The sequence below is a fragment of the Schistocerca americana genome, chromosome 1 (genome assembly GCF_021461395.2).
Source record: "Schistocerca americana isolate TAMUIC-IGC-003095 chromosome 1, iqSchAmer2.1, whole genome shotgun sequence".
Taxonomy (NCBI): domain Eukaryota; kingdom Metazoa; phylum Arthropoda; class Insecta; order Orthoptera; family Acrididae; genus Schistocerca; species Schistocerca americana.
In genome coordinates, this window is record NC_060119.1 from 877,902,849 (window position 1) to 877,915,024 (window position 12,176).

At 40.1% G+C, this 12,176-nt stretch overlaps 1 protein-coding gene across 2 annotated transcripts in view; it reads right to left on the reverse strand.

Moving 5' to 3' along the window:
- The window catches only part of LOC124614128 (RING finger protein 10), a 101,368-nt gene that overhangs the window by 32,406 nt on the left and 56,786 nt on the right, over positions 1-12,176 (reverse strand). For both annotated transcript variants that reach the window (XM_047142919.1, XM_047142920.1), the window contains 2 exons: positions 11,644-11,828; positions 172-367 (listed from right to left, as the gene is read on the reverse strand). In XM_047142919.1, coding sequence (XP_046998875.1) covers positions 172-367; positions 11,644-11,828 — 381 coding nt within the window. The remainder of the gene's footprint in view (positions 1-171; positions 368-11,643; positions 11,829-12,176) is intronic.

Here is a 12,176-nt window from a genome sequence, read left to right on the forward strand (position 1 = left end):
GCAAAATGAGTTTCCCTTTCAATCTGATACTAACATGAAATACCACAATGCATACCTATATGCTGAATGGCAGAAGAAAAGTCAGTTCATTTAATACAGAAGTGAACATGCATCCGTTAGCTAAATGTGAGAAATAGGAGAAAATGCCTGTGCTTCATAGAATATACAAACCTCCGCTGGTGTTGCTAGTAGCAGCTTTGAGTAAGTTGTGTCTAGTTCTTTCTCAGAAACAGAAAGCAGCTTCTTCATAGGGAGGTCCTTGCACTGGTCAACTGGCACAGGCAGAAGTGAGCCCTTCTCTCTCTTCATAAGGCGTAATGTTATTTCTTCACCTACTGAAAATTGCGTGTGTGGAATAGCAATGACGCTGAAATTTAAATATCACCATGAAAATTAAAATTGTTTTGCAAAATATGTTCAGACAAATTAATGATTTATGGCACTCTTAACTACGAATTAAAAAGTTACCAATACATTAACTTTATCCATTATGTACTTGGTAGTTACCAATTTCAGTTAACTGTACATATATTTTCATACTTCTACTGCTCCTGCCCGACTGTCTTCACCTCCATACCAGAGAACTTTCTTCAGAGACAGATTTCCACAGCAGATATAATATCAGTTTGTCAGTCTAGTCAAAATGTTCATGATCTCAAGTTATCCCATATAAATTATTGTTAGATTCCTCTATACACCACTTCTTCCTCCCCAAATTTATAAGTTCTTGCATGAATGCAACAGCTTTATTTATTTCATACAAGCTAAACTGCTGTGTAATTTCCACAGTTACTAAGTGAGAATTAAATTCTCCCTGAACTGCCTCTCATAAATACTGCTGCAAATCACTTTTTCTGCAATGTGAACATCTTGACCAACCACGACATCGTGTAGCATTATTTATAGTTCCAAGAAGAATACAGCTCAGCATGGGCTTCCCATGAATTGTGTAGAATTTAATTTTAAATAATACTCTATTCAATTCTGAGTATTTTTGCTGCCACTTCTCAATAAATTTAAGACCAATGCCAGAAATCACTTTACATTTTTAAGAGCCTTACCCAACAAACTTTGGGCACTGACATGTGCCAACCCCTATAGTTTTGTTTGTTCTCCACTTGAATATGGTTGAACACGCAGGTGTATTTCACGATAATTGATGTTTTCACACTAATCTGCTACTCAGTACTCTCACTGAAGTATGTTTTTTTTTTTTTTTTAAGGCTAGCCGTGCTCTGTGGGCCTTGTCATATCCATAATTACTGAGAAACAGTGTGTCGACCTACCTAATTAGCAGTGAATTAGAAACATGTAACAAAATCAAACAAATCCATGACAGAATAACAGTAATATTATGAAAAGGATAGGTTGCTATTCACTGTGTAGAAGAGGCATTAAGTCGCAGACACGTGCAATGAAAAGACTGCTTACCAGTTAAGCCCTTTTGCCCAAATGTTCTCCTCTGGAAATAGAAACAAATAAAAAACATGCACGCACACGCGCGTGCGCTCGCTCGCTCCCACACACCGGCGCTTGCGCGCACATGGATATTGTCTATGGCAGCTGTTTTGCAACAGCAGGGGCAGTCCGCAACTGAATCTGATATAAGCAGCAATCCTGTGTTTGTAGTGGGAGTGGGTGGCATAGGGTGGGGAACGGGAGGGATAGGACATTAGGGATTGGGAAGATGACGTGCTGCCTGCGAGAGAGTGCGGGGACGTGGTGCGGTTGCTAAGTGCAGAGTCAGGAGGCTGTGAAGGGGGAATGGAAAATGCTAGAGGGGAGGGGAGAGGAGAGGAGAGCAGCAGAAAGGGAAAAGACTAGGTGCGTTGGCAGTATAGAAGGAATATGTAGTGCTGAAGTGGGACCAGGGAAGGTGCTAGGTTAGTGGAGGATAGGGACTAGTGAAGTTTGAGGCCAGGGGGGTACAGGAACAAAGGATGTTGTTGGGTATGTTGTAGATAGAGTTCACACCTGTACAATTCTAAAAAGCTGGTGGTGTTAGGATGGATCCAGATGGTGCAGGCTGTGAAGCAGTCAAAGTGAAGCACATTGTGTTGGACAGTTTGTTCAGCAATTGGATAGTATAATTATCTCAGGCCAATTACCTCTTGCTGGCAACAGTTTGGCAGTGGTTATTCCAGCTCAAAGACAGCTTGTTAGCTGTCACGGCCACATAGAAATCACGAAAATAGCGGCAGTTTAGACTGCAGATTACAGTCTCCATTCACTTACCACCTCCCACATATTCATTGTTGATGACACGGAAGCAATCCTCCCATGACTCAGTACTTCCCAGGACTGAATCACTTTCTCCACCATTATTACAACTATCTCTTGCCTTGTCCTGACATGAGGAATATCCTCCACAGCCCTCCAACAGTGGTATTCCGCTACCCACCAAACCTACACAATATCCTTGTCCATCCCTACTCTAGTGCTACTCCCAACCAACTGCCTCATGACTCATATCCCTGCAACAGACAAAGACGCATTACTTGTCTCATACATGTTCCTCTTACCATTTGCTCCAGTGCTAATATGTACATCTCCAACCCCATCAAAGGCATGGCTACCAGTGGAAGCAGCTATGTGTACAAACTAAACTGCAATCACTGTGCAGCTTTCTACATGGACATGACCACTAACAAGCTAGCTGTCTGCATGAATGGTCACCATCAAACTGTGATCATGAGACAGCTGGACCACCCGGTCGGTGATGTCCCATAACACAATGTGCTGCGCTTCAATGACTGCTTCAGAACCTGCACCATCTAGATCATTCCTGCCAACACCAGTTTTTCTGAATTGCGCAGGTGAGAACTCTTCCTTCGACATATCTTTTGTTGCTGTAACCCTCCTGGCCTCAACCTTCAGTACTCCCGTCACCCACCACCTACCTATCTCCTCCCCTTCCCTGTTGCTGCTCCAACATTACACATGCCTTCTATTCCACCAATGTGACTACAGTCTTTTCCCCTTCTCTGCTCCCCCACCCCCCGCGCCCAACTCCCTCCATGCAGCCTCCCAGACTACACTATCTAGCCCCCAAGACGTCCCTTCACACTCATACAGACAGCACATCTTGTGCCCATCCCAACCCTGCTATCCCTCCCCTTCCCCACCCCATGCCACTGTCTTACCCCTATCAGCCACCCCAGATTATTGCTCACATCAGACACAGTCCAGTCCAGCCCAGTCCAGTCAGCCTACAGCGGCTGGAGACAGAGACCATGTATGCAAGAGTTGTAAATGTGTGTATTTTCTATTTATGAAGAAGGGCTTTTTTGTCCAAAAGCTTAAATGTCTAGCAGTCATTTTGCTGTGCCTGTCTGTGACTTAATGCTTCCTCTATGCAGTGAGTAGCAATCGACACTTTATGAAAAATGTAACAAAGACAAAACAATTTCAAAACCAAGTTGTTTCTGTTGCGCATGAAGCCACATGCAAAACAGATAGAAATGATACAATGAAGGAAGGAAGGAAGGAAGATAAAGGTTTAATATCCCATCAGCAAAGAGGGATATAAGATAGCAGATGCATTAGCCAGAGGTACCTGTAGGTATACAATTCCCTGTTGGAGTCAATGTAGCCATACAAGACAACTGGTCACCAGGCGGAAGAAACTCCAGTTCAAGCAACTTGAAAAGCTAGTAAGTTAGGAGGGGTACACCTTTTAAAATAAATGAATAAATAAATAAATAAATAAATAAATGTTTCACTTCTTTTAACAAATACAGGCATGTATGTTTCTGTAAGTCAGTAAAAATGCTGGCTTACGTATGTGTGTTAAACTGCTGCCACATAACAAGCAATCGTATTGCTGTTATTTGATTGTAGTTACATTTTAAAATATTAATTTATTTAGAGTGAGAATTCTTCTTACACAACCATAGTACTGTGTCACGAACTATGCAGTGCTTGCAAACCTCAATTTATCAGTCAAAGGGAAGCGTTTTTATCCAATAATGAAGCAAATATTTTACACAAATAGATAAAAAACAGAAATATCATTCAATCATTCTTTTCAAATTATTTGTGGAAACTTAACAATTCATACTTCTATTGCTGACTTGCCAACTAGTCACAGGATGGAAACAGAAAGACTGCATAACAAGCACAGTCATAGTTTCCACCACTAAAAGTAGTAGTTTATCACTAGTGGGCCTCTCAGCTGCTCCATCATAAATTAGAGCAGAAACTAGAACTATTCGCCCATTTTGGCTCAGACAGACGTAACTACATTTTTGCCACTTTTGAGTTGTTAGTACCATAAGGTACACGGAATCAAGACCTATGTCACGGTCAAACAAGCGTAACTCTGTCTTATGTGGTTTCCGTTTTAGTTGTCACGTATCTACATTTGACGAAAAATAGCAAGGATCAAACAGACGGAAGAGCTGATCCATTTTTAGACCAAAGGACGCAGCATTAATTTGTGAAATGCAACAGCTCTTACACTTCTCTGATTGTAACAGAACTTTTAGAAGTTACTTTTCCCACTGCTTCTCTTTAGACGCATTGTCACTGTTGTATTTACAAGCAAGTAGAAGTATTATGGAGTCCAGGGGAAGAAGGATGGTGAAAATGTGCCTGGAGAAGGAACAGAATGTAATGGAATCTTTGAAGTATTAGAACCTGCTTCTTAGTGTATGTATTTTGGTGGTAAGTACTATTATAATAATGATAATGATAATAATAATAATAATAATTATTATTATTATTGCATTAACTGCTATTATTATTATTGTTTATACCAATAGCTGAGGAAGACCATGATGTAGAGATGCTCAGGACATTCATTCACTGGTTCAGGTAGAGGTGGTGATCCTTCCTATGGACTGGACAACACGACAGATTCTGGTGAGTAGCCAAGCATTTACTAAACACTATAGTAGTTCCAGTTAATTTTCTCTTCCTTCCTCTAAATACCTGTCATGTTATTGTTACAGACAGTGGTTTGGACATGGAACGTCCCTTGTAAAGAATGGCACAAAAACTGCTGAGGATGCAACTATTGCACAAGTAAATCATCACAATCAGGATGGGGAAATTGCAGATGACAATTCTGGTATTGAGAATAGTAACTAAACAAGAAAACTAAAAAGGGCAGCGATTAAAGAGGGATGGAAAAGAAATCAAAGAAAAATCAATCAACAGCATGGTAGGGTACATATTTCTACGAAGAAATCTGAAGTTCCTGCAAGAAATATGAAGCCAAAAGATTACTCTATTAAATGTCCACGAGACTGCAGCAGTAAGTTTACTGAGCAAGACAGGCAAAATATCCATACAGCCTACTGGGATCTTGAATCAATTTAACTACAAATGCAGTAACTAAATAAGTTAGTGGAAGAAGAAGAAGAAGAAGAAGAAGAAGAAGAAGAAGAAGAAGAGAAACAAAGTGTGAGGACAAAATCGGATAACTCACAAAGGAAGAGGACCAAGAAAGTCTATCTAATAAAGGGATCCGATAAGATTCATGTGTGTATGCAGTTTTCTCTCGAGACATTTGACATTTCCGAAACCTCTGTAAGATGGAGTATATATACATAAAAACAAAGATGATGTGACTTACCATACGAAAGCGCTGGCAGGTCGATAGAAACACAAACAGACACATACATCCACATAAAATTCAAGCTTTCGCAACAAACTGTTGCCTCATCAGGAAAGAGGGAAGGAGAGGGAAAGACGAAAGGAAGTGGGTTTTAAGGGAGAGGGTAAGGAGTCATTCCAATCCCGGGAGCAGAAAGACTTACCTTAGGGGGAAAAAAAGGACGGGTACACACACACACACACACACACACACACACACACACACACACACATATATATATATACAGACACAAGCAGACATTGAAATATGTCTGTCTGTGTGTGTGTGTGTGTGTGTGTGTGTGTGTGTGTGTGTGTGTGCGCGCGCGCGCATACCCGTCCTTTTTTCCCCCCTAAGGTAGGTCTTTCCGCTCCCGGGATTGGAATGACTCCTTACCCTCTCCCTTAAAACCCACTTCCTTTCGTCTTTCCCTGTCCTTCCCTCTTTCCTGATGAGGCAACAGTTTGTTGCGAAAGCTTGAATTTTGTGTGTATGTATGTGGTGTGTGTGTTTCTATCGACCTGCCAGCACTTTCGTATGGTAAGTCACGTCATCTTTGTTTTTAAATATATTTTTCCCGCGTGGAGTGTTTCCCTATATATATATATATATGGTTATAATAGAGGGAAACATTCCACGTAGGAAAAATATATCTAAAAACAAAGATTATGTGACTTACCAAATGAAAGTGCTGGCAGGTCGACAGACACACAAACACAAACACAAACATACACACAAAATTCAAGCTTTCGCAACGAACTGTTGCCTCATCAGGAAAGAAGGAAGGAGAGAGAAAGACGAAAGGATGTGGGTTTTAAGGGAGAGGGTAAGGAGTCATTCCAATCCCGGGAGCGGAAAGACTTACCTTAGGGGGAAAAAAGGACGGGTGTACACACACACACACACACACACACACACACACACACACACGCACACACGCACACACACACACACACACGCACACACGCACACATCCATCCACAAAGAGTTTGGGCAGAGATGTCAGTCGAGGCAGAAGTGCAGGGGCAAAGATGTTGTTGAATGACAGGCGAGGTATGAGTGGCGGCAACTTGAAATTAGCGGAGATTGAGGCTTGGTGGATAACGGGAAGAGAGGATATATTGAAGAGAAAGTTCCCATCTCCGGAGTTCGGATAGGTTGGTGTTAGTGGGAAGTATCCAGATAACCCGGACGGTGTAACACTGTGGTTTGGGGATTTCATAGGGATGAACTAAGAGGTTACGAAGGTTAGGTGGACGGCGGAAAGACACTCTTGGTGGAGTGGGGAGGATTTCATGAAGGATGGATCTCATTTCAGGGCAGGATTTGAGGAAGTCGTATCCCTGCTGGAGAGCCACATTCAGAATCTGATCCAGTCAAGATATGAGTGATAAATCGGTTAAAGTTTTCACTCCCTTCGGCCAAGGAAAAGGAAGACAGAGATTTTAAAAGGGAACTGGAAGAGCATTTGGAATGGAAAGAAATTGTAAGGGAATCTAAGAACATTAAGAAAGAAAGTGCAAGAATAAGTGAATCTTTGCTAGCTGAATTTAACTTACAATCTGTGCTTTACTGCCCTAAAGTGAATGCAAAGGCAGTATTCTATAAAATAAGCACTCCATGTACAATATAACAGTTCTTAATGTAGGAGAAAGCAAAACATGGGACGAGGCAACAGCAAAAAGGAGATCCATAGAGCTGGTTTCATGTCTGTGGGATTTTTTGAAAAATCATGCAATAAGAAAACCAAAAACCTTGTTTTCTGATACAATTGGGGGCCAGAACATTGTGCACTATGTGTTTGGATGCAGTGAATACACTGGACATTCCAACTACCGACCAATGCTTTTTTGAGCCTGGACATTCACAAATGGAAGTACACTCAGTGCATGCAAACACCGAAAGAAAAAGTAAACATGTGAATGTTTTTTTTTTATCCCATTGGCTGGTATACAATTGTAATAATGACCTCCAACAAGTACAGAGTGACAAATGGATAACACTCAAATTTTAGATTTCAACCAGCTACAGAAGAAAATAATTGGGAAGAGGAAAACTGCTGAGAATGGAGAAACTGTGAAATGGCTTAAGACTGATTGGATGTAATACAGGAAAGATCAGCCTGACATCATGTTTTTCAAGTATTCCTACGATAATCGTGACTGTCAAGTTCTGTACACCAAGAAAGATCTGGAGTATGAAATTCTTCAAATTCAGGACCTGAAGACAATACTCTGTGCCCAGCATGACAGTCCTGTTTGCGTAAGTAAAGGAGGAGGAGGAGGAGGAGGAGGAGGAGGAGGAGGAGGAGATTAGTGTTTAACGTCCCATCGGCAATGAGGTCATTAGAGACGGAGTGCAAGCTCGGGTGAGGGAAGGATGGGGAAGGAAACCGGCCGTGCCCTTTCAAAGGAACCATCCCGGCATTTGCCTGAAGCTATTTAGGGAAATCACGGAAAACCTAAATCAGGATGGCCGGAGACGGGATTGAACTGTCGTCCTCCCGAATGCGAATGCGAAAGTAAGGAAAAGAAAAATTATCTTATAGTTTTATATAATAAGGGTATCATACCTCCTAGGTGTAACATATTATATAGAAGGCTCAATGCTGCTAACGATTCAGAAAATGAGGTAAACGTGGAAAAATCACAGGAATAGACTTCATGTTTATTTGTCTCCTTTATTATTGTAGCTAGTTCATCACCTTAGCTATTTTGCGTAAACCATTAATCTTGGCTCTTAAATGTGTGTGTTGTATTATTTTTGAAACAGTAATCCACAATCAGAAAAACAGGTGTGGGGGAGCACTGTGTTTCATTAAAATGATTTTTGCTATGTGTGTTATGTGAAGATTAAAAAAAAGTTTATTATTATTATTATTATTATTTTTTTCAAGTTCAATGTTATTGCAGACAAATAATGCAAAGTGAAAATAATAATGGCTTTTATGTATTCTCCATAGCAGACTGATGATAAACTTCCCGATAAATAGTTCTCTTGTTTGTAGTACTCACTGAATAGCACTGACACACATTCCCATAGCTTATTCTGTTAATCTGTATTTACAAAGACATTATTAACACAACTGAAGCAATATTTAATATGATAATATTGGTTAAAGCTGCATATTATTTGTCTGACGTTCATATATTATACAGCAGCAGCCATTAAGTTAAAGATCGGACAAACGTAACTATGTGCATAATTTCATAAAATATCTCATTAGCGTCCAACGAGTGACTAGAATATGTAACAACTAGTAGAAAACAACAGTCAATGAAGTATACTCTATTTACCATAGAAAGGTTTGTAAAAAACTATTAATATACCGAGCGAGGTGGCGCAGTGGTTAGACACTGGACTCGCATTCGGGAGGACGACGGTTCAATCCCGCGTCCGGCCATCCTGATTTAGGTTTTCCGTGATTTCCCTAAATCACTCCAGGCAAATGCCGGGATGGTTCCTCTGAAAGGGCACGGCTGACTTCCTTCCCTAATCCGACGAGACTGATGACCACGCTGTCTGGTCTCCTTCCTCAAACCAACCAACCAAACTATTAATAAGTACTCAGTTTTTTGGACAAAACCTTTAAATCGAATTATCTCAAAACACTGTTTTTGGAGTTACGTTTCTTTGATCCTAAATGGGCGTATTGTTATCTGCAACTAAAGTCAACAGTGCTAATATGGGAGAAACCAAGAGGCAGACCCAGAAGTACAAACTGATACTAGTTAATGAAACAGCAGAAACAAACATTCTTTCTGTGCACCTCAAAGTATAAACTCAATGGTGAAACTGGCACCTGAGACAAGGCCATAGCCACTGAAGACAATTGTCACCTTAAATGATGGACATCTGCTGGTATATCAAGGTTTTTAGCGACACAGGTGCTCCAGGTCTACTTTAAGTAGGAGGTTACTAGCTTCTACTCATGTGAACTCTTATTTCAGTGATCCTCTAGACTTGGGAACACTGAGCGAAGACATTCAAGGAGATGCTCCCCACTCCAAAGGGGGAGAAATTTTAACAGTCAGGTCTGTCCCCACCAGATGGCACACAGGCAACAATTGTTAATATTAGTTTTGAACAGTTTTGTGATGCCTTCAGAAATCCATCATGTGTAACTGGCTGTCAACACTCACCTCAGAGGAAGGTGGAGAAGGGAGACACTAGCCTATAAAACAGGCATTTTTAAATAGACAGTTCTCTTGGCATCATTCGTAGGTGTACTGAACCTGTGGTGGCCAATTTCTAACCACTGATCACATGCTTTGCATCTCGCCTCTCCAAATTTACACCACATTTCTCATAGGACTTTAATTTTTTCCACCCTCCCTCTGCATCTCCCACACACTCCTGGTGTACTTGCTTATGCTCAAAACAAAAACTGCATAACTAATGAGTTTCAGTGTTGTTTGCTTGGGATTTTCATTTTTCTGAAGGTTTCTCAATTAGACATCTAAAAATGCTGTACAGAACCTTCAGTCACAACAGAACACAGAGTTAATTTAAAAGCGAACATATTACTCGTCTTAACATTCCCGAAGTTCCCAGTTAAATTTTATCCTTATGGATATTAACATCCATCATTTAATATGTGCCTTGATGTTAAATGGTTACTTTATCTCTGCAAAGTATTTTTACAGCCTTAGCAACTGGTATCCTTGCAGCCCAAACAAGTATCCTTTCAATGCCTGAGAATTTATCAGTTACAGCAACTTTTACTTGGATCTGTGTTAAGTTGGAACAGTGTTCCAGAAAGACATTTACAAGCTTTGGTGTCTATTTAATTTTTGTAAGACAATACCCACAGTGACTCATGTGAGAAGTAATATCTAAGAAAACAGAATATAAAATTCAAGTCATTGTGCTATAACCAATTCAAGACTAATGGCTATGAAATCAACATGCAACAAATATATAAGCAGTCCTAAAATTCACCCTGCACTATCACAAATTGTCTGCCTTATCCAATGAGACATCAAAATCCTATACTGAGGATCTAACAGTGTGGCTGATATAAGAATGCTTAATAAATGAAAGAAACAGTAAAAGAATGGACACAAGAACAAGGAAGCACAAGATCGTTCTCTCAGACACATTGGAAGTCTGATTATTGCCTTTGTGTGTGCATAAAAATATGTACGAGTGCAGCAGAAGGCCTTCTAAGAAGACACAAAGATAAGGTTTTTATTATTTTGTGACTCAATAACAGTGAAGATCAGCCAGCTGCTCAGGCATAAAATTGATAGTCTCTATGCCCCCAGCAAAATTCTGGCAAGTAATAAAGCCTTTGAAAGATGATTTAGGTCTCAGAACACCTGGAATATACAAAATACAGAGTGGGTGTGGGCAGTTTTATGTCTACTAGACTGCCCAACATCAAACTGCATTTGACAAGACTTCTATTTTTAAATGGACCAACAGGTTCCGGCACAGCATAATAAATGAAGCAATAGAGATAAAATATCAGACAATACCCTCAATGAGGACAGCAGATTGCAGCTGAGTATGGCCTGGGATTCTGTTATTGAGGAGTTGTAGAGAGAGAGAGAGAGAGAGAGAGAGAGAGAGAGAGAGAGAGAGAGTGTGAGTGTGTGTGTGTGTGTGTGTGTGTGTGTGTGTGTGTGTGTGTGTAAGTAACCAAAACATTACCATATATGGTGAAGGACTGAACACCAGTGACAATGACGACGGCGCAGCTATATAAGCACAGCCAGTGGCAGTCACATGACAATGAACCACTTTAAAACGGCAGAGGAGATCTCTGCCAAAGCTCATAGGCAGTTAACCACTTGACACAGCTCAAGATCCAAGAATATTTTATTAATCCATAAAAATAATTAACTATTACCAATGAACAAGGGACCAGGCCAAACTTAACAAGTAAGTAAGAAGTAAAAACAAATAAATACAAAAATAAATATAGAACATATGCCAACTAGTAAGTGTGATGCAGTTTCTGCAAGTAAAGAATTAATTAACTGAACTGAGACTAGAAAACACTCCTTTGAACACCCATCAACAAGTAATTAATGTATTACCTCTTCAGGTCTTGCCTATGTACTGATTCATAACAGATTGGGCATTTGCTCCATGATTTATCTGATAATGCCAGATAGTGTAAGATGCAAGGCCAACAATAAACATGTCCACATCGAGTCATCTTGGCAGCTACAGGCGGATACAGGCATATTGGGCAGGAAACCATTTCACAACTCTGAAGACGCTGTAACAAGTAACTACCATCAAAACTGTCTTCCACACTACCAATTGTATTTTATATTTTCATAACATTATACTTATGTTTCAGAACACAATAACATTATCAATTTTCCTAATATTACATTTAAATATAACATGTTTTCCATAGCAAATACTTTATTATTTCATTTGCCTGGGATAGTGGTGACTATACAGTTTCAATCTTCGTTTTCTTCCCTTTCTTAGGCAACTTACACTGTCTATGGTTGAATTATTTCAGTTTTTGTAATGTGGACAATATACAAAAACAGGGTTGCCACAAGTTTCCCCAAGTGAAATTCCCTGATTTCCAGACAAGTTTTAGCAATTTTCC